The sequence below is a fragment of the Cnephaeus nilssonii genome (genome assembly GCF_951640355.1).
Source record: "Cnephaeus nilssonii genome assembly, chromosome: 15".
Classification (NCBI taxonomy): Eukaryota; Metazoa; Chordata; class Mammalia; order Chiroptera; family Vespertilionidae; genus Cnephaeus; species Cnephaeus nilssonii.
The window spans coordinates 41404913-41428394 of record NC_137086.1 but is presented as its reverse complement, the minus strand read 5'-3'; the positions used below and the strand labels follow the sequence as shown (position 1 = coordinate 41428394).

The 23482-nt window shown below is 40.0% G+C and overlaps 1 protein-coding gene across 5 annotated transcripts in view; it reads left to right on the top strand.

Annotated features, from left to right (window-relative positions):
- Positions 1–23482, top strand: part of AAK1 (AP2 associated kinase 1) — a 139506-nt gene that overhangs the window by 98697 nt on the left and 17327 nt on the right. Inside the window, exons 13-21 of one of the 5 annotated variants that reach the window (XM_079792781.1) lie at positions 702–968; positions 3477–3709; positions 5017–5174; positions 5792–5896; positions 7938–8033; positions 18913–19014; positions 20077–20178; positions 21531–21641; positions 23150–23260. In XM_079792781.1, coding sequence (XP_079648907.1) covers positions 702–968; positions 3477–3709; positions 5017–5174; positions 5792–5896; positions 7938–8033; positions 18913–19014; positions 20077–20178; positions 21531–21641; positions 23150–23260 — 1285 coding nt within the window. The remainder of the gene's footprint in view (positions 1–701; positions 969–3476; positions 3710–5016; positions 5175–5791; positions 5897–7937; positions 8034–18912; positions 19015–20076; positions 20179–21530; positions 21642–23149; positions 23261–23482) is intronic. The other 4 variants (XM_079792778.1, XM_079792777.1, XM_079792780.1 and 1 more) reach the window with 4 other exon arrangements.

The window sequence follows — 23482 nt, the reverse complement described above, 5'->3', positions numbered from 1 at the left end:
AGCTGATCGATGTTTCTCTCTCATCGGTGTTTCTAACTCTCTATCCCTCTCTCTTCCTCTCTGTAAAAAAATCAATAAAATATATTTTTTAAAAAAGAGAGAGACTATAGCTTGACACAATTCATTACCAATATATAATAAAATGTCATTAAGTGTAATCTGACTATTTTGAATGTTTAAAGTTGGAGAGTTAGTAAAGATAAAGCTAGTGGGAAATAATTTTCAGAAAGAGATGACTTTAATAGTTGGGTTCACATTTAGGTTTTTTTTTTTATTTGTTTGTTTTCAGAGTCATCATTGCTTCATCCTGTTCATCTAGGGAAGAATTTTAATTTTGGCTACTTCCAAATCCCTTTATGAGGAGAATTACTTCTGTGATTGGGAGATCATTTATTAGCTTCTGTTACACTCCAGTGTATGGAGTCACAGATGTGTAATGAGATGGACACCCTCAGGCGTGGCATAGAAGCCCACATGGGAGCTGGTCTGCGGTGCAGGAGGCAGCGTAGTGTAGTGGATGGAGCCTGGCAGTGTAAGGTGCTGCTCTGTTTGTTTTAATGTCTTCAGGTTCCCCTCAGGAGTTTCAGGCCAGGTTACAAGACTTCTGCCTTCCTTTGCCTTTGGCTTCATCACTGGTCTTAGTTGTTACTGCGACAGGTTTTTATTCACCTCCTCATTTCTTGCTCCTTTCTCCTGCTTAGTTTCAGGCAGTACACCCATCACCCCAGCAACCAGCAGTTGCCCAGTTCCCTGTGGTGTCCCAAGGAAGCTCTCAACAGCAGCTGATACAGAACTTTTACCAGCAGCAGCAGCAGCAGCAGCAACAGCAGCTGGCCACAAACCTGCATCAGCAACAGCTGCTGACTCAGCAGGCCGCTGTGCAGCAGAAGCCTGCTGTTGCAGCAGTTCAGCAGCCCCAGGCTCAGCCAGCCACAGCCCCGCAGCAGTCCCCTGCCCAGGAGCCAACGGTAAGAATCAGCCAGGGCTTGGAGAGCAAAAGAAGAGGAAAATGCAGTGAGGGCTTGGGGAACAGGCTGTAGCAGCTGGTGTGGTGGCCTCTGGCCTAGAACTAGGCTGATTCCCCACCTTGTGGTTAAAATATTTGATCTTTTCTTGATATATTCAAGAACAGGATGAGGTATTCGGTAAATGGTAGAGGTTTTTTAAAAAATAACTCTAGGCTACTGATGAAGATGAATATTTAATTTATTACTTTGAAATTAGGCTGGCAGAAAGAGCTGTTCATTGTCTCTTGTATTGAGCAGCCAAGGACCTAGGTAGGATTAGAATTAGTCCCTTTTCCTTCTTCAAGGGGCAGTTTGGCCATTGTGGCCTTTTCTGTCTTTGGAGGTTCATATGAACCCCCACATTTACCCTGAGTCCTGACAGTGTTGTGTTTATTCTTTGTCTTGGACGACATTATTGGCTACCTCAATCGAGTGTACCATACAGCACCCTTCAAGAGGGCCTGATTGCCTGGGCCCATTTGCCATGGCCTAATCCCTTTGGACACCAGAGTATCGATAAGTATTGTTCGAGCCCAATTGTCACTATAGAAATTGAGCATGTCCACTTTTAGATAATGGCTGAATATAGCGTCAGAATCACTACATCCTCTCCTGATAGACCTCTACTGTGTCAACATCCTCAAACACATTGTGTTTTGGCCTTTAATAAGTACCCTTAATTTTGTACTCACAGTTTTCTGAGTGATAGTGATAGATAATTTTATAGTGATAGAAAAAGACATTTTACATACCCAGCCAATAGACTATAACAGCTACTGCCTTATTCCCAGGGAAGTCTAACTATTAGACGAACAATAGGAAACCATCTTTTTGAGGACTGAGTTCTATTAGAGTTTTGTGGCCCATCTTAAACCAGTAAACCTACATTACTTCCAAGGAAGCAGTGCCGTAAATAGATTGTCTTCTTTAAGTCTCAGCTAAGTGTGTGTTCAGTGTCTTTACACCTTGGTTTCTGAAACAACTCTAGTCTTCCCGCAGGAGTGAAGTAGATAGCTACTCTCTGTATTTTTGATAAGAGATGAAGTTCCTCTTGTTAAATGAAAAAGGGCTTTTAAAAAATAGCATATGATGTAGCTAATTGAGATCATTTTGTCTCTTTTTTTTTAATATATATTTTTTATTGATTTCAAAGAGAAAGTGAGAAAGATAGAAACATCAATGATGAGAGAGAATCGTGGATTGGCTGCCTCCTGCACGCCCCCTACTGGGATTGGGGATCAAGCCCGCAACCCAGGCATGTGCCCTTGGCTGGAATCGAACCTGGGACCCTTTAGTCCTCAGGTCAATGCTCTATCCACTGAGTCAAACTGGCTAGGGCGCTGATTGAGATCTTAATCATCTAGTCCAGTCCCCTCACTTAATGGAATTGGAAACTGAGGCCCAGCCTAGAAAGGCATTACCCAGGACACACAGACTGATAGCAGCAGAGCTGGGACCAGAACAGAGAGTCCTGATCTGTGTTCAGGGTGATAATAACAGATGCTTATCTGGGGGGATGAGATGATAAACTTCCTACAGACAACACTTCTTATGAGGTTCTCTCTGCTTTCCCTGGACAAAAGTATTCACTCTCTTGGGAATGAATTGTGAAACTTCTCCATGTTCCTTGGATAAAAAAAATAATGCTATGTTCAGTGGTAGCTGGTTAAGGGAGTGGAGAGGGAACAGGAGCAGAACATGCTTGTGCCAGGAGCCGGAGAGCTTCCCAGCTTTGGCCATCTCTTTCTCCAGTGACTCTTGGCAGCACTTACCTAGAGAAGCAGGTGAGTGAATGTAAAGTATACACTGCAGCCCTAGCTGGTTTGGTTCAGTGGATAGAGCTTTGGTCTGTGGACTGAAGGGTCCCAGGTTCGATTTCGATCAAGGGCACATGCCCGGGTTGTGGGCTTGATCCCCAGTAGAGGCATGCAGGAGGCAGCCGATCAATGATTCTCTCTCATCATTGATGTTTCTATCTCTCTCCCTCTCCCTTCCTCTCTGAAATCAATAAAAATATATTGAAACAAAAGTATACACTGCAGCCATCTTAAAGCAATAATCTACAAAGGAAAATGGCTGTATGCCATAGATGTTTGTGGCCACCTTATTTAAAATGGCCGAAAGAATGGAAGCAACCTAAATTGTTCAATAACCCAACTGCAGCCATTAAAAATCAGAATAGCTTCTGTAGTCTTACGCTCTGTGCTAAATTGCATAGGTTACCCTGTATATTGTCATTGATGAAGATTGAAATATATATATAAGTACCAGATAAATACTGTGTTTGTATCCGTCCCAAAGTTGCAGTTCAGGTTGTCAAAGCCTAGTGTTTATTTTTCTTTCAGGATGTTATTGATAAACTCAGCCATTTAAATTCTACGTTAGCTCTCATATGGCATTTTTTGTTATGCTAATCTGTTTATTTGTTTTTTTCCTTTGTTTTGGAACATTTTTCATTTCTCTTCCTAGCAGATACAAGCCCCAGTAAGACAACAGCCAACAGTTCAGACAACCCCACCTCCTACCGTCCAGGGACAGAAACTTGGATCTCTCACTCCTCCATCATCCCCCAAGACCCAACGTGCTGGACACAGGCGGATTCTCAGTGACGTAACCCACAGTGCAGTCTTTGGGGTCCCTGCCAGCAAATCAACCCAGCTGCTCCAGGCAGCTGCAGCTGAGGCCAGTCTCAATAAGTCCAAGTATGTGATGCTTCTCCTTTATTCTTCTTACTTTGTAGGCAAGGTCTGCCGTGGGCTGTTACTGTGTGATTCTTTGCATATGTTTGTGTGTAGATGTATATGCAGTGGTATGCATCTGTGTTTAATAAGAAACTGAATTTGCCTGTAGTGCATAAACCATACTGATCTTAAGAAATAATTTCCTATTGTGTCACTGTTTCCATTCTCTCAGCTAGTCCATGTTTTACAGAGTATTTTCTAAACTCTTGATATGACCAAGTTTTCATGCCGAAAATCTTTCATACCCTCCTCCCCTACCACCCCTTTGGTTGCCTGTGGGATACTGTCTGAACTCATTGGTTAACAGACCAAAGACCTATTGCATCACATTGGTGGACTTGTCATTCTCCATCTTCACGAGTGCTTTGTTCAGCCTATGCCCTCTCCCTTAACTGCACTGTCCTCCTTGTCCACTAAGGAGATGCTTATCTATTCATCAAGATCAATGTCAGAGGCCACCTCTCCTTTAACCCTTCCTCTGGTGTCATTTATAATTTGTTGTGCACGTATCCCATTGTATTATCATTATTTATTCGTATGTCTATATGAGTATCTCATCTAGCTGACAGCCTGAGAGTTCCTCCAAGACAAGGATTACGTCTAAATCAACCTTTGCAAATCCAGTGACTGGCTATGGGCCTGATATAAAGTAGATGTAGATTGCAATGAATGTTTGTGGAGTAAATGCAATTTCAGGCCCTCAGCTTTCTTGGAACCATATACTCTAAAGTTAAAAATCTTTAACTCATTAGCTAAATGCAAAGGGCATCAAGAGAGACTTAGAATAAAATTAAGTAATGGTACCTAGAAGCACAAGATAGTGGTCTTTATTTCTCTTTAACTGTGATAGGTGACCATAGTTCTATGCATGCTAGATCCAACAGATGGGAGGCAGCTTGAACAGGCATCAGTCCTAGCCCTTCAGGGTCCATTATTGTGGGTTATAGTGGGCACCATAAGATGCACAATAGGTTGCTTTGGGATCTTGAATTGAAAAGACTTGCAGACAAGACAAAAAATCTAAGCAAGAGATTAAAGAAGTAGTGGGAGATAGTGAGTCATTAAGAAAATGGAAACATTTATTTTACACAGTGGAAAGGGGTCTATGGAGACTGTCCAGTTGCCATGGAAAGCCCTTTTAGAAAACCACTGTGGAAAATAATGGTTTGACTTGGAAAAGAATTTGCTCTTGAAACAAAGAGAAAATAGGTTGAACCTTTTCAACTTTTATATGTCTTCTTATTTTGTGGGGGTGGGAACTTACCTAGGTCTGCAACCACCACTCCATCAGGCTCTCCTCGGACTTCCCAGCAAAATGTTTATAATCCTTCAGAAGGTTCTACGTGGAATCCCTTTGATGATGACAATTTCTCCAAACTCACAGCTGAAGAACTGCTAAATAAGGACTTTGCCAAGCTGGGGGAAGGTGAGTAATTGGTGTCTTTGTGATTCTTGAAATCTTATTCTAGAGGAGTATACATGTAAAAATGTAGACTTGGGGCCCTGGCCAGTGTGGCTCTGCGGATAGAGTGTCAGCCCATGGACCGAAGGATCTTGGGTTCTATTCCTGGTCAAGGGCATGTACCTGGGTTGCAGGTTTGGGCCCCAGCCAGGGCTTGGGTCCCTCAAAGGTTTGATTGAGCCTGCAACCCAGGCATGTGCCTCTGACTGGAATCGAACCCAGGACCCTTCACTACACAGGCCAACGCTCTATCTACTGATCCAAACGGACTAGGGTTTAACCATTTTTAAGTGTACAGATCAGTAGTGTTAATTACGTTTGCATTGTGGTGCAGCCAATCTTCAGAACTCTTTCCCTCTTGCAAAACTGATGTGCTCTCTCTTTTGATTCTTAAAACCTCCTTTCATTTTTCAGTGGTTCTCTCAGCTACTGTAGTGACTACACAAGGACCTCTGAATGGCTGAGGTGTCACCATAACACAGTAAAAAAGGAATGAAGTCTAGAAGTCAGTGCAGAGAGTGCTCTGGGGATGTGTTCTGTGATTCTGCTGGCGTGAACTGAATGGTGTTTTGTCCCTCCAGGCAAACATCCTGAGAAGCTTGGAGGCTCAGCTGAGAGTTTGATCCCAGGCTTTCAATCAACCCAAAGTGATGCTTTTGCCACTTCTTCGTTTTCTGCTGGAAATGGTTAGTATGGCAAACACCTGAAACACAAACTCACTCTTGTCACCTTCACACTGTTTTCCACTTCACAGATAACTCTAGCATACTAATGAGCCCAAAATCCTGTTGGTAACTTAATATTTTCCTTTATTCCAAAGACTTCCAATAAAAAAGATAGGGATAAAGAAAGATGTAGAGTCACTTTCAATTAAAATGACAGGATGATCTGGCAGTAATATATAGGATTTGTTCTGTCGTCCATGGACATGTTTTAAGCAAATATTTCTAAATTTGAGGAGCATCACACTGAGACTCTGCTAAGCTGTGTATTTTTTGTTTGTTTGTTTTGTTAATCCTCACCCAAGGGTATTTTTTCCATTGCTTTTCAGAGAGAGTGTGGAAGGGAGGTGGGGAGGGGGAGAGACAGAGGGAAAGAGAGAAACACTGATGTGAGAGAGGCACATCAACTGGTTGCCTTCCACACATGCCTCGACTGGGGATGGCGAGTGAACCCACAACCCAGGTATGTGTCCTTGACCTGGAATCGAACCTGCGACCCTTTGGTGCTGTGTCCATTAAGTCAAACTGGCTAGGGTGAATTTTCCTCTTTATTAATAAAAATTATACATATTTTTTATGTAAAAGTTAGTAATTTATTGAAAAGCATAGAAAAGAAAGTTAAAAGCTTCATGATTTCACCACTGAGCAATTAGCACAGGGATATTATTTTGTTATCTATTGGTGGCATTTAACCTTTTTAAGGTCACAGACAGTTATCTTTGTGAATCTAATGAACCTTATAGATTTTCTCCCTCATGAATAAACAATGACCATAATTTTGTATAGTTTTAGACCTTAGATTAATAATCTCTGTACATCTTTATAATCATATTTTAAAACCTATTTATCTCACTTAATAAATCTGGCATGTTTCCCCCATATTATTAAAGAAGCTCCTGAAATATAACTTTAAAAATACCTGCATTAATGCCTTTATATGGCTATATCTTAAAGTATTTAACTAAATCTCTCTTTTTTCTGTTATTTGTTAATTCTCACCCGAGGATATTTTTTCCATTGATTTTTAGAGGGAGCGGAAGGGAGGGAAGGAAGGAAAGAGAGAGAAACAGCAATGTGAGAGAGACACACTGATTGGTTGCCTCCTGTATGGGCCCCAACTGGGTCTGGGGATCGAACCTGCAACCCAGGTACATGCCCTTGATCGGGAATTGAACCCACGACCCTTCAGTGTGCAGGCCAACGCTCCAACCACTGAGCAACACCCAGCTGGGCATTGCAAACTGAATATTAAAATGCGTCGTAAAAAATGGTAAAGTAGAAACAAGGAGACCTGGGTTCTGATCCTAGGTCTGCTGGTGTACCTCTGGGTAATCTCTCAACTTCTGGGCTTTATTTCCTTTTCTGAAAAATAAGAAAATTGTGCTAGAAAATCCTAAGATCTCTTCAAACTCTGATATCCCATAGGGTGCATAGATTTCTGTAAATCTATAAGTTTGTCAAATATAGAATGAATGCCAATAGTATGTAAGATGTAGTCTAGAGATTAGAGGTTGTCTAACCTTGCAGGTTGTCTCCTCCTGTCTGTCTGCCTAGCACTATATTAGACATTTGGTGATACAACCTCAAGAGGGTAATGGTTACATAGGAAGTACCTATATACATGCTAGATTACAGAATAGATAATGTTTGTTTACATGCCAAAATGTGCAATATGGACAGTAATTGCTGTACCAATTCTGAAAAAGATCACTGTGGGTTTCCACAAAAGGAAAAGTGGAATTTCAGATGTATGAATATCCTCGTTTTGTCATTAATTACATCTTAGAGTATGTTGCAAGGACCAGATTATATATTTCTTACATACTTTGCTGTTACACTGTATTATATCCACTTATCCCTTTTTATTCTACCTCTGATTTAGACTTGTTCTCTAATTTGAGTTGTTGGGTTAATAGATAGTAAATTCATCTCGATTTACTTGATATTTTCTGCTTTTCCTTTTTTCTCTCTCCTTGACCCTTCCTTCCCCTCCAACCAACTCCAGCTGAAAAAAGGAAGGGTGGGCAGACTGTGGATTCTAGCCTCCCACTTCTAAGCGTATCTGATCCTTTCATTCCTCTTCAAGTACCTGATGCACCAGGTAGGTAAATAGAACTGATCTGCGGTTAACCAGCTTGATTATTATGTCCCAGGGTCTCTTGAGAGTTGGTTTTAAACACTCCATGAAAAGGATCTGAATTCCATAGTAGTCCGATAATGAATATAACAATATGGGGGAAGGCCTATAAGCATGTGATAAAAGGAACATATTGTGAATAGTGGTTATAGTATGATGAGTAGATAATGGGTGACTTACTTCCTGTCCAATTGCTATTTTCCTGGAATATACTTTAATTTTATAATATGAAAATGCATAATAAAAATTGATAGGAAATGTGAGTCAGGAAACCTGAGTTTCCTTTCTAGCTCTTCCACTACCTGAAAACCTTCGGGCTTGACTCTTCATCAGTGGAGTGAAATGGACTGCATGAATTCGTATATCCCTTTAAATCTACCGTATCCTGATTTTTAAGTGAGCAGTCCAAAATAGGAAAAAACGGTTAGTGTGTTCTGATTGAAACAGCTTTTGAAACATAATTTGCAGTTTCTGAATGCCAAAGATTTCTTTCCTGCTCTCCTCCCCATCCTTTTGAGGGGAGGGGTGGAGAAGCGTGATGTGAGGAACAGAAGCTGCTTTTTCTCATCTCTATCGGTGTCTTTGAAAAAACAAATAGATTCAGCTCCTTCGAAGCATCTGGTGGTCGTTTTGCTTCTGATAGTTTTCCTTTTCTCCAGTTTTTCCCTTGCTGATTCTTGGTCTTAAACTGATAGGATCTGGCTGGTGTTTTTTTTCCCCCAAATGTTAAAGGTATTTGATTGATTGCCTCAAAATTGTAAGTGATTGTGATATTCATACCCTCTCCCTACTAAGACAGACTGTAGCTAGGGCACCAAGGTAGTTTTTTATTTCTTTAGGCAATTTGTGGACCCTTCTAAAAGGAAGCAAAAACTTGCCTTGATCAGGTATTACTGTGTAACATTATAGCTTGCTGGACCTAGATGGTGGATGTAGGTAAAAAATATCTAAAACCTCTGAGGAATGATTCAGTAAAGGGTAGTTAAAGAAACGAGAAGAAAGTAATCAGATCTCTCAGTAGCTAGCCAGGCTAGCTTCAAGCAGAAGGCTGGAGAGGGATGGACTACAAATTCAAGCTGAGTTCCACTGACCTCTTTTTCCTCCCTGTTGTAGCAGTCATAGGATCAGACAAGAAAAATGGATTATTACAGCATTCTTCCTTTGACACCCCTCAGGTTCTTGCATTGCTCTTACCTAGACGGCCCATGGTTGCATATGCTGAAAGGGTGGCCTCTTGGCACAAGCCAGAGGATGAAGCCCACGAGCAAGTAGCTGTGCTCTGCAGCTGTCCAGGAGCCCTTTGGATTAAGGGTGAGGGGCCAGGCATATGCACCAGGTGACTCAGGATGTCAACTCCAGGTTATAGAGATACATTTTGAAGGTGTGAAGATGAGCCTGGGGGCCATTAGAGCCAGCTGGCTGCCATGCTTACTTTCCTGATTGTTATCTTTCCTGTCTCCTGGCCTTCCAGATTTCTCTCATTCTGGAGGATTCCTGCTAAAGTGTTAGTGGTATACACTTCAATACCAATTAAGCCATGACTCCTCTTGGGTTTTAATGGAAAATCTACTAAAATGGAACATTCTAATAGAGAATTCCAAGAATGTTTTGTTTTCTGATCCATCAGACCAGACTTGTGTGTTGAAAACATAAAGCAACATATCAGTGTTTTGCATTCCAGTGAATTCTCGTATCACTGAGCATGAAATCCAGACTTATTACCAGGACCTACAAGGCCCTAACTCAGTGGTTCTCAACCTTTCTAATGCCGCGACCCTTTAATACAGTTCCTCATGTTGTGGTGACCCCCAACCATAAAATTACTTTCGTTGCTACTTCATAACTGTAATTTTGCCACTGTTATGAATCGTAATGTAAATATCTGTGTTTTCCGAAGGTCTTAAGTGTGTCTCCCCCACCTTAAGCGACCCTGCTAGCGGTTCTCAACCTGTGGTCGCGACCCACAGGTTGAGAACCGCTGCTGTAGAGCCTAAGACCATCAGAAAACACAGATATTTACATTACGATCATTAACAGTAGCAAATTACAGTTATGAAGTAGCAACGAAAATAATTTTATGGTTGGGGGTCACCACAATATGAGGAACAGTATTAAACGGTCGCGGCATTAGAAAGGTTGAGAACCACTGCCCTAATTGATCTGGGCCTTGGCCACTCCTCTAACCTGAGCTCGTAGCCTCTTCCCCTCAGTCTTTCCTTTAATAGGATAAACTTGTTCCCACCACAGGGCCTTTGCACTTGCTGGTACTCTCCCTGAAAAGCTTTTCCTCCAGCTCTGTTTCTTCTTGTCATTCGACCTTTGGGTCTCAGTTTAAATACTCTCTTCTCAGAAAGGTGCAGCGTGGTCCCAAGGGCACTTAGTCACATGTCCTGGCCTTTTTCTTCATAGTATTTATCATTGTCTTTTTTCATTTGTTTATTGTCTGATTCTCTTCGCCAACATGTCAGTGTCCTGAGGGAGGGACCTTGCCGTCTTCATTCATCACTGTGTTGCCAGTGTTGAGAACGCTGCCAGGGAAAGTCAGCACTCGATGAATATTTGCAGACTGGGTGAATGAATGAAGTAAAACCTGAGGCTGAAAGGCTTCTGGTGGCCTCATTACTCTCCATTTCTGTCCCAGCTCCCAAACACCAGGTTACTGGCTTCATAGCCTTCCATCTTTGCCTCCGCCAAGCCCCAGCCAGGCCCCCACCCATTCTTTGAGGGTGTATAAATGAAGGCACAGCCCACAGTGTCAGGAAGCTGCCAAACCCCAGGATCAGCCTGATAGCTAGGCTCAGCAGATTGTTCAGCTCCAGCCTTTCATGGTACCCTCCAGAATTTGATCTGAGTGTGGTTTGTGTGTCTATGATTATTTTATTTCTTTTCATGTTCAACCCATAGCACCATTCAGTTATATAGTTTCTTATCCAAGACCCCTATATCCTTCCTTAGTGACTTGAAATGTCTGAGTGAGGAAAGTGCTAAGAGTTTAGGGTATCTGGTACCTCCACAAACCACAAGTGTGTCTCCCCCACCTCCTGTCCCCCCGCCAAGCAACCAGTTTGTCACTACATTCAGCTCACTGTGGGCACCAGTCAGGTTTTTTGGTAGGTTTGTTTTGTTTTACATACTTGCTTAACTTCCATACTCAGCCTTCTTGAGGATAAGAATCATGAAATGTTACTCTCCTGACAAATACATGTATTTTAATGTCTTAGCATTTGTTTTTATGCTTTTAAAACATTATCCATATAATTTCCTTTGATTCTACAAATAACACTGAATGGTAAGTATGTCGAGGAATCTCATTTTCCAGGGGAAGGAAGTGAAGCCTCAGTGCTATTGGGTCTGTGCTGTTCCACACTCTCCTCTTCATGGCCCGTCCCCCGAGCAAGATCCCCCAGCAGTGTGTCGGAAACATAAAGAAACATATCAGTGTTTCTTTGTCTTTGGGGCAGTTCCAAGATCAATAAAGCCTTTGGCTAGAGAGCTAAATATAAGGGTTGGGGAAATACAAAAATGGATTTGAACTTGTAAGACCTAGGGTCTAGCCACTTAATAGTTGGGTGATTTTGGTCAAATCACTTAAACTGTGTTCTCAAAATTGGCAATATTAACACCTACCTTAATGGAGTGGCTCGTGAGGTGCAGATGAAGCCATGTATTTGAAATCATTTTGTAAACTTTAAATTAGTATAAAAATAGGAAATGCTGTAACAACTTTGATCCAAGATCCTTATTTCCAGTGGGGCAGTCCTGGTTATCTTAATGTCTTAGTGATATTTTTCTCCCATAAGAAATTAAACTTCCTCTAAGTTAAACCTTTGACCTTGGCACAGCTGAGAGCTGTTAGACTTCCTTGATAAAAGTATGGGTGAAGGGGCACTGGATGATTGGATTTGTTTCATTTTTATTTTCCAAAGCATCATAAAAAAAAAACTTTTTAAAAAAATCTAGTGAAAAAATCACAGCTTGAGCATTTGTGTGCTCACAAGGCATTCTTCTCAGAGCTATTTGCCTAGCATTTTCCTCATTTCCAGCTTCTGTCAAGGTTGATCATAGTATGTGTCTTTACTCTCTAAAGTTTATCTGCCTGCAAATTCAGTTCTCTAGAATGAACTTGGAATGGGGCATGGTTGTTGACTTTTGCGTCTAACTTGCAGCTGTTACAGATTTTAGTGTCTGGTTTCTCAGTGATATGAACTATTTAGAGTGCCTAGATGTTAAAAACAGCATCTCTCATCACAAGACTCCAGGGCTTACACCCAAATTAGAGAAGAAGTAAATTTCCAAAGCCACCAAGCTATAGCAACCAAATCATTCTTTTTGATGGGGCTCTTATCAAGCCCTTTTGTGTTGGTAAGTTCATCCTACTTTATTCCTCATGCCTGTGTTCCTAATTAGGGTTGGAATGGGCCTTGAACAAGCCCTTAATCTTATTGGCTTATAATAAACAGATATACTTATCCTCTCTTTTGATATATGTTTTAAATTTATATATTAACTTGAGAGAGAGAGAAACATCGATTTATTGTTCCATTTATTTATGCATTCATTGGTTGTTTCTTGTATACGCCCTGACCAGGATTGAACCTGTAACTTTAGCATATCAGGATGATTCTCTAACCAACTGAGCTTCCCAGCCAGTGCCTCTTTCAATATTTAAAAGAGAACTCACAACTTGCAGTACCTTCCAATCTCATGCTAGGAAATGGTTTTGATGATCTAAACTTAGATTGGTTTATGAAGGATTTATTACCTTCTTGCCTTGTAGTTGATATTTTTTTGTAGTTGACATTTTTAATAACGAAGTCTTGAGAGGAGAGGTATAAGAGAAAAACCTGAAATGGATTAATTCCTATCTCTAACTCTAGCAACTATTTCCTTCTCTCTTCCCCTAGTTTTTAATGCCACTTATGTTGAAGAAAAGAGGGGAAGGTGCTTTCTCTTACCTACCCCCTTAATTTCAAAGTATTAACAATCCTCTCCTTTAAGAGCACTCTCCGTTTCCATTGCCCATGTTAACTAATTCTGTAGGTACTGTTCCTGAAGAGTTCACCTTCTCAGTCTTTTAACCTTGATTTCAGTGCTTCTCCAAGCTCCTAATCTGACTTATTTTTACTTGGGAACCCTAGAAACATGAGAAATAGCTGAGTATACTAAATGGGAATGTGATAGGAAAACACCACCAACAATATATGAGCAGACAATTCATAAAAAAACAAATATAAATTACTAGTAAATACATTTTTTCAGAAAGCTTATCATTCTGATAAATATAAGACAAGTTAATTATAAAACAATTATAATACAACTCCTATAGCTCCCCCTGCCTCCCCCCATAGCTTGCTGCCCTGCCCCCTCCTGTAGCTCTCCGCCCCTTGCTTGTAGTTCGCTGCCCCACCCTCCTGCAGATCCGTGATCCCATCGCTATGCGGTTGGTGGTTATGCCTCATGGCGTAACGGATAATTAGCATATTCCTCTCTTATTATATAGGATGAGATGCTGCAACTTCCACTGTCAGATTGGTAAAGATGGGAAAAAAAACCACCACCTCAGGCTTGGTGAAGGTATAAGAAAACAGACACGCTCAGATCCTGCTAGTGGGAACATCAGTTAGTTCAACTTTTGGGAGGATAGTTTGGCAGTTTACAACAAAAGCCTTTAAGAGTTAACTTTCTTTTTGACTTCATAATTCTTTTCTAAAAAATTATTCTTAAAAAAACATGAATATGCTTAAATACTTATCAAATGATTAAAATTTATAGGGAATGATTAAAAGGGTATTCATTTAAAGTTTTAAGGGTATGTTTTTCTCTAGAAGTGAGATTTTGGTTAGTTCTTACTTTTATCCTTAGTTTATATGTATTTTCCAAAAATTTTCACAATAAATATGTATTGATTTTATAATAAGGGATCAAACCATAAAAGCTCCTTTTTTTCAAATGAGGAGCAAGCTTAGATTGTCCCCCATCTTCTTATCCTACTCTCCTGGCTCTGCCTGCCTCGGCTGTTTGCATGTTGAACAGAATGTTTAGTCAGCTCTGCATTTTCCAAACCTGCTACCTTGGGACCAGTCATTTTACCTCCTGCCTGTATTACCAATGTGCCCTTGAGTGTCCGCCTCTGTTGTTATTACCAGTTCAGATCTCCAATTTCATCTCTAAATAACCCATCTTCTAAATAGCCAGTTTCTACTTCTTGCTTTTTTCTTTCATGTTGGATGGGACCTTTTAAGTTTATCTTCATTTTATCGGTAAGAAAACTTAGATCCAAAGTGTCATACAAACTTAATGTAGAACCCAGGTCTCTTGTCTTAGTACCTTTTCTTCCTAGTAAGACCATGCTGCCTTCTTCTCACATTTCACTTTATTCAATGAATTCTGCTTATTCTAATCTCATAACAAGGTTTGAGGGTGAAAATGGAATTGTACCCATTTTCAATCTGTAATCTCAGGGCTTAGTGGTTTGGTGATCTCTCATCTAATCCTAAAAGAAAAGTTAATCTCCTTTTATGTACCAAGCACTTTAATTGATACACACACACACACACACACACACACACACACACACACGCATACACACACACATATTAATTCTATAAATATACCATTAATTTCTGACAACCTATTAAAGTAGTTTTTATCCTCTGTCTACAAGTGAGAAAACTGATGCTTAGAAAAATTAGGTAACTAATTTAAATGATCAGAATCAGCCTCAGAACTGGACCATTCCCTTCTATCCAGAGTTGCCCACTACTTTTCACATAATGGAATATGATGGCGTCAAGTACGTGTGATTCTAACACAGAAGAAATGGGAAACTCTTGTAAAATGTTTCTTAGGAAGATTAAATCATTGCAAAATGCAGTTAATAATTATTTCTGGGTTTTACTGGTCTGTCACCTTGTATAATTGAGAATTGGAGTGTGAGTCTGTACATTTCAGTGTAAACTGTCCCAGAAGATGGGTTTTGCTTTTGTATCCAGAGAAGTCATTTTTCATGATTCATGTAAAATTTTTAAAAGTCTCTGTTCATTACATATTAACAAGTCGTGATATGCCGATGTGAAGCTTGAACGAGGTTTTGGATGTTAAAGAACTCTTCCAGCTCAGTTTCCTAAATTCACCGCCCTCTTCTCTGCACTGCTCTTTTCCACCCATCCACCCACCCCCATGACACATGCCTCAGAGTATTTTTATAAAACCTTCAGAGAGAGGACAGAATTCATAAAAACGAAGGATATCAAGGCCAGTCCTTGAAGCACATGGGAGGCCTCCAGGCTCTGATTTGTAGACTGTCAGCCTCCTATAGCCTTTCCTGTGCCTCCCTTTACATCCTGTCCTCAAGTTCTTCATTTACAGTGACCAAAAAAACCACAATGATAGCTTTAAATGTGATCTCTTCTAAGATAGCTCTACGATTTAAAACAATCGAGGCCTTAGTTAAAGCAAAGGAATGAATCTCTAGTGCATAGAAGATCTGGGTCCTAGTCCTAGCTGGCTATGTGGCGTTCTTACCATAAGCTCTTGAGCTAACTTTACCTTTCTGAAGCTGGTTTCTTCATCTGCAAATGAGAAGGCTAGTCGTTGGATAAGATTTGAGGTTCCTTCCAGTGCCAACATGTCTTTTATAACTTGACCATTGTACACAGGACCATGTCTGTGTGAAGATTTTTCCTATGTTGATAGATATAGGCAGGCCCTGTTGGTAGCATGTGGAAGTCCAATCCAGGCTCTACCATGTCCCGTCTATGACTTTGGGCAACTCATACATTCTCACAGTCTCTGATCTCCATTGTCCTCAGTTCTGTGTTATTTCAAACCCAGGGTTTTATGTGAATGATAAATGAAAATGTCTGACATTAAACTCTACAAATGTAAATGATGAATGTTGCTATAATGGTGCCTGGGGACCAGCCCTGAGAGCCTTTTCTTACTTCGAGAATACTAGGAGTGAAAGAAGCTGGTTTTGCACGTGCCATCCACCTTCAGATGCTGTAGCCTTACTCTCACTCCTGTTTTCTGCCTGGTGTTACTTTGTCCCCTCCCCTTCCCTGCCATAGTTCCAGGATTTGAGTATTCCCACGCAGCACTGATTACCTATGTGAGTAGCCTGTTACTTTGAGGTTTGGTCAGAAAACAAGCATCTTACCCCATCTCTTCTCCATTTCATCTCACCACAACACATGTATGCACACATGTACTTTTTAATACTCTTACATACTTTTTGCTAATGGCTAATAAAATAATTAGATTCTTATTGAAGTACCTGACTATTTCCAGTTGATCCCCTATTGCTCCCACCTCCCCAGTGAAGCTGAAAGGCAGAAGTGTGACAGAGAGTAGTAACTAGAGGGAACCAAGAACTGGATACAGAGTTAATAAGACACCTTCCCCACTTTCAGTGATGTTGTAAGGACTGCAAGAACAGAGTGCTCCGGAAGGTTTCTGTAATGTTGGGGGGTTGGGGGAGGCTTTGAGGAAATGATGATATTTAAGTGACCAATACAAAAAGTTGTGGGGAGGTTTCTCCATTTGACGGTTGAGAAGATAGTGTCAGAAGCTTCAGGAACTACCCCTGGTCACAGTGCGTCCCTGGAAGAGGCTAGAATTCAGACTCTGGAAGAATGCTAGTCTGCTGTTTGGCACCAAGATAAACTGCTGTATGAAAAACAAGCAAGTAATTTTGGGTCTTTACTTTTTACCCATTGCTTTACAAAATTGCAAATATATGAGTGCTAAAAGTGAAAGAAACAATTGCTTTTTTTTTTAAGTGAGAGAAGCTTTTGGGAGGAATAAAACAAAGCTAAAGTTCAGAATAAAAATTTAGACTTTTTGGGAAAACCTTATTTTCGCCAGTATGCTGAAAATTGTCGAAGATATTTTAACATCTTATAGTAAAATGTCACATATAGTTTCAGATTAATGCTGATGTGATTATACTGTATACTTAATTAGTACCCTGGGTATTTTTCCCTGCTGTAGAGAAGCTTCTTTTTTACCTCCTTGCTTTCTTCAATATAAATCAGGTGTACATGAGGAATGTAGCATGTTATCATTTAATTCAAAGATAGCTACATGCCATGTACTCCAAAAGTGGTAAATTGGTTTCACATATTAAAATGTCTTTTTCTGCAATGTGTTAATTGTACCAAAGCAAATGATCTTGCCAAGACACTAAAACTCATTATTTCATCTGTGTAGTTATAGATTACCTAACTTAAAAGTCACCTAAAATTTGGTTTCTATCCCTCAATCAATATCAACTTAGCCTTTACTTATCTCAATTCCTGATGGCCTAGAAGAATACCGATTCATTAAAATGTTATATATACAGCTCTGGCGAGTGTGGCTCAGTTGGTTGGAGCATTGGCCCATGCATTGAAGGGTTATGGGTTCAATTCCAGGTCAGGGCACACACCCATGTTGCAGTTCACTCCCAGGTCAGGTGCATAAGGTACAGATCGATGTTTCTCTCTCCCTCTCCCTTCCTTTCTCTCTCAAATCAATAAAAACATATTCTCAGTTGAGGATTTAAAAATTTTTTAATGTTATATACATATACTTGAATTTTAAGTCGTTTCTTTATCTCTAACAATTTAATTTTAGTTTTATCTTAATGGCATTTTATTTTGGTGATAGAAAAAAATTGTTGATAATTGGCCTTTAACTGGGCAAGTTATAGAATTTATGTGGCCTCAGTCTTGTAAGCAAAAGGACATATGAGTTCTTAATTTCCTTCTTTCTACACAATTCTATGACTTATTACTTTGTTTTAAGTTAATCCTCTAGTGTTAATAGGTTAAAGGTAAATGGATAGTTGTTGATGGATCAGGGTTAAAGGAATTATGAAATCTTAGTGTGTATAGATTATCCCACATTAAGTTACCAGGTGTGACAAATCTGGTGGCTTCTGTTATCCTTTTGTTTCTTAGTCACAAAATATCAAAAGTAATAGCATGTCACAGACTCTCACTTGGCAGACAATAAATGATTGTTGGCATTGACTTGGGCATGGTTTATTATATTCTCTTGGTGAGTTATAAACCATTTCTAAATGCAAATAAAAAAAGGGAGAGAGATTCAAAACTGAGCCCAGGAAGGGATATGAATACACAAAGACATATGCATTTATTTTTTAATAGCTAAAAACTAGAAACAACCAAACATCACCAACTAGTAAATGAATCAACAAAAGGTGCATTCATACAGTAGAACACCACCCAGCAATAGAACAGAACAAACTACTGATACATGCCACAATGTAGAGGAATCTCAAAAGCATTATGATAAATAAAGAACACCAGACAGAAAAGACTGCATACATTATGGTTCCATTTATAGGAAATCCTAGGGGGAAAAAGAGGGAGGGGGCAAAGCTATCAGGACAGAAAACAGATGTCACCACAGTCTGGGGGTGAGAGGAAGACATTGATTAGAAAGGGGACACATGGGCACTTTCTGGGGTGGTGGAAATGTTTTCTACATCATTATTTCAGTGGTGCTTCTATGAATGTGGACATTTGTTAACATTCAACAAATTATACTCTTAAAATTGATTACTTTTATTCAGTGTAAATTATACCTCAAATTTAAAAACTAGCAAACCTAGTCTTGAATGCCTCACAGAGTTGACTACTTCAGTTAGGGAAATAATCATTTTTTAAACTTCAAACTTTGAAAGCCTACTTTTAACAATATACTAACATGACTTTTATGATGAATCGATATAAAATGTTGACCCCTAAAATGTATTTGCATAGAAAATGGAAAATGATCAGCTTGCTTTAATATCTCATTGCATTTTGCTTTCTCTTTACTTTTCTGCCCGACCTAGAAAAGCTAATTGAGGGACTCAAATCTCCTGACACTTCTCTTCTGCTCCCTGACCTCTTGCCTATGACAGATCCTTTTGGCAGCACTTCCGATGCTGTAATTGGTAAAGTCATCTTCTGTTTCTTCAGTAATGCATGATGTGTGTGTCTATTTCAAGAATATCTAACTGGTTAACAGATCCCTAGTGAATAGCCCTGGTGAGGAATGGAAATGCCACCAAGCCTTCTGCTGTTGGACGAGGCCTTGTGCTAACCCAGAAGCCAAGGCTATTTAATCTCCTTTGTTAGCACCTCAAATCAAGTGTTTTCTCTGTCTTCCAGCTGCACAACACTGTTATTTTTGCCTTGTTTTGATATCCTGAGATTTCTAGAGTGATGTCTTATGAGTGAGGAAGAATGTGGGAAAATTCACACTTAGTTACAAAAGCTTCACGGAAAAAGTTGGTTTCAAGCTAGACCCCACCTTTAGCAGAGTCTTCTTTAGAAGGCCTCTCTACGTGCCAGGTGTTAGTAACTGACACAACACATGTCTGGTGATGAAGTCTCAGGAGTAGAAACTGGGGAGGGGGCTTGGTCTGCTTGTCCTTACATTTCTCTGTGCTCCAACCGCAGGGCAGGCAAGACCTACAAAATGCCCAGGACCCCTATACTCCAGGGGTGCAAAGTCCTAGAACTCAGAGAGGCCACGACTGTGCGGAGAGATGGGCCTCTAGCTGGGGGATGTCTCACAGTGCAGAATACCGCCACACTGCATCATGGGATGGGATTAGAGATGGACTAGTGGCCTCTGTGAGGCACAGAGGATGTGAAAGGCTCCCACATTTATTCCTTGAGAAAAGCAAAATTACCAGAAGATATTAAGGTGCCTTTCAGTCTGTTTTCTGACATGGAAGAGATCTCCTGGATGGCTCTTACTCTGTATTTATCTATAAAAACTGAGAATCACCAAGACTGGCCACGGTGGTTAACTTTGCACAGACCTGCTCAATCAGTGAAGCCCAGACACTCAAAGCAGCAGAAATAAAGTAACTTCTGTGCCTTCCACCTCTCCTGAGACTGGCATTTTAGAAACCTGTAGGAGAAAGCCTTGACAGAATTGTCCAAAGAACCTCTGATTGCCTTTCCCTTACCCATTATTCTCCTTTTTTAACGCTCTATTACAAAAGAAAAAGCTGATGTTGCTGTTGAGAGTCTCATACCAGGACTGGAGCCCCCAGTGCCTCAGCGCCTCCCATCTCAGACGGAGTCTGTGACCTCGAACCGCACAGGTCAGTCAGGAGTCTCTGCAGCGGCAGGGATTGCTTGATGTGGTGAGCTCTCAGAGCAGTCTTTCCACCCGACAGATGGTCCTGGGCTTATTTTGCAGCCTGGTTAGTTCCTCCCAGAAGGGATGCCCTGCATTGTTACAGTCCCAGCTTCTAGATGTTGAGTGATGTGTTTCCTCGCCAAAAAGCAGATTATGTTTTTGGAGTTCTTTGTAGAGTGATCCCTGGGCTTTCTCTGATTACAGTCTATCTTTATTCAGGATTTTTCCACTGGTGGCAGATTCCTTCCACCTTCTTAATTAAAGAACTCTGATGAGCTGTAAGGATGCCTTAACTCCTCCAGGTTACTGAGCAGTCTCTCCCCTCTAACAGGGCATCCATGGAGCTCATGTTCTGGATGTAGACACCCTGTTCCTAGCACAGTGCTTTAATCATATAGGTGATTTGCTGTTAAATTGTAGGCAAAGTTCAAATCTTTGCTGTTTCCAGCATTTCACCCTAATTTTTCCAAGTTCGCTCTAAGTAGACTTCCTTAACTGCCCATAAATACAAATTTGATAACCTTCCTTTTTTTGAGTCCATAATTACCTTGATAAAAATGTCCGATCCTAACTAGGAATAGAAACAATTAGAAGTCTAGGAAATATGAAAATTAACTCACCAGGTTAAAATAATTTAATAGGGTTTCCTTTCCTTGTGCTTACTTGGCTATTTTCTTCTAGAAAACTTTTCAGAAAATAATTCATGTGTTAAAATACTTGGACTCTGAATTTTGTCTTTCTTCTGTTCTTTATCTAAAAGCAAAATTATGTGTTCAAAGGAGCAATTCAAATTTAAAGAATACTATTAGTAAGGGGCAAGAGCATTCTATTTTGAATAGGAATCTTCGGTCTGGAAAGAACTGTTTAATCATGTCATATTACACTAATAGTAAGCCAGAGACAACCCCCTTTTAGTCAAATTGGTCACCTCATTCTATAGTGATTTTTTTTCCATGAATGTTTAGGGGAAGTTTAAGTGAAACTCTTTAATTGAAAAGTTCTTTTTCCCAAATGGCATTTGCTGAAAACTGAGCTGCTAAAGTTTTATTGGCATCCAAATCACATATTTGCTTATCTAACCTCTGAGCAAAAAATTCTTCCATATTTATATATTAAGGTTAAGAGGAATACATGTTTCTGTAGATGAAATTCAGAGTGTTTAACATGTTTCTTTTGGTTTTCTTTCTCCTGCCCTGGCTTGTTTGTATGACATGTAAATGCAATAACTTAAAGGCTAAGGTCTAATCTTGTGATATTGTTGTATGTGCCATTTAATGCCATCACTGACCTGGGATGCTGTTAATCTGGACTCAGATTCTCTCACTGGGGAAGATTCCCTGATCGATTGCTCTCTGCTTTCTAACCCTACTACTGACCTTCTGGAAGAGTTTGCCCCCATAGCGATCTCTGCTCCAGCCCATAAAGGTAAATGCTTTCTTCTTCTTGGGCCCACAGGTGTCCTTAGAGGAGAACTGAACACCTGAAATTTTCTCTTACCAAAAGTCTTTGCTAGTGAAGTGTTTTAACCACCTCCTTATGTGCAAAACTTCAGCTAGTGTTCTCAGCCACTGTGTTATGGTCCGCTCAGAAAGAACATTTAATAAGGCTTAGACAACAGATTGGTGGAGGTCCGAGCTACATATCTTTGAAGTCAATTCAAGTAGATGGTTGAGTTGATTAACCACTGACTATACTTATTAATATTATACTTGTCGGCCTTAGAACTTAAAAATGTTTCATCAAATATGGTGTAACATTTTGGATAGTGATAAATAGGCGTCAATCCTCAAAAATTGAATTTGTAAAAGTTTTGAATTTAAGTTAACATTTGAGTCACAGTTACTTACAAGATTTCTCTTTTTAATCTACCATTTTCACTTCTTAGTCTTAGGTTAATACTGGTTTTTAATTCTGCTGGACAGAAGTAGCTTGCATTGAGTTCTATTCTGTGAGTAGTTTGTGAAAGTGATAGGCACAATGCCTGGCTTACTGTATGCAGGCATTCACTAAACTTCTTTTTGTGCTTGAGTAGTGAATGTGATGTTCTAGAAGGAGCAAATACATAGAAAAGGAACAGTTTAGAAGTCCTTCTGAAAGAAATTCAAAAAGGAAGCCTCCCCAAGTTGACTGAAAAAATAATTAGCCTGTGGTTTGCAGTGGTAATAGCTGAGCTTTTGTTTTTACCCTTTATAGCATTCAACTTATTATGTTTTTATAGAACATGTAGAAAGAAGTTACCTGTTAACCAAGTATGTCTGACAGGAGTGTGTCAGCGGCAACGTGTAATTACAGAGGAGCAGTACTTGCAAAATAGGCGCTTAGCTAGCACTTGCTGGTAGGAGAGCCTTAATTAGAAGGGAGAAGAATATTCTAACAAGCTTCTGCTGGGAATCTCAGTGCATGTGATCTTGTGCCCAACATTCCCTGAGGCATCAGAGGTATATGAAAGTCTTTTTTTCCAATCAAAGGGCAGTGAGTCCTCTCAGAAGCACTTGTTTGCACTGTACATAGCGGTTGCTTTGTAAGGAGAAACTACCCCAACCCATGTTTTTTAGTTTTTCAGATATTGCTAGTCAGGCCTCTGTTTGTTCAATAAAGAAGGTAAATAACTAGTCTCTGTGCTTTTGTGAATTACTCACATTGAAGAAATACCTCACAGTAACGGTCTCATAATAGCAGAAAGAATTCTTCTTATAATCCTTCTCCCTCATCATTTATGAAAGTCTTAACATGGCCAGAGCTAAAACCTTTTCTTCTATTTACCTAAAATTTCCAATTTTGCTACATTTATTTCAACTCAGGAAAATAAGCATTTTTATCTTTAAAAACTGCATTGATTGAACAGTTGGGAACTCTGTGCCTCTTACATGTTCTCTCATTTGTTAATCTCTGCTTCTGTTGTTTCTGCTTGTGTACTTGCATTCTGTATTAAGCTGCAGAAGATAGTAATCTCATCTCAGGTTTTGATGTCCCTGAGGGCTCGGACAAGGTGGCAGAAGATGAGTTTGACCCTATTCCTGTATTGATAACCAAAAACCCACAAGGTAAGAAAGAGAGGTTTGGGAAAAGAGCTTGACATCAGCTCTCTACAAAATAGTGATGTACCTTATTTACAAGGGGGAAAAAAGAGCAACATTTAATGAAGGATATTGAGGATAATGACAATCATTGTGGGCTGGACCAGTACAGATAGGTAGAGATACAGATACAAATAGAGATACTGGTAGAGGTATCTTAAAGCCTGACCATGTGTTTCTTTAGAGAGA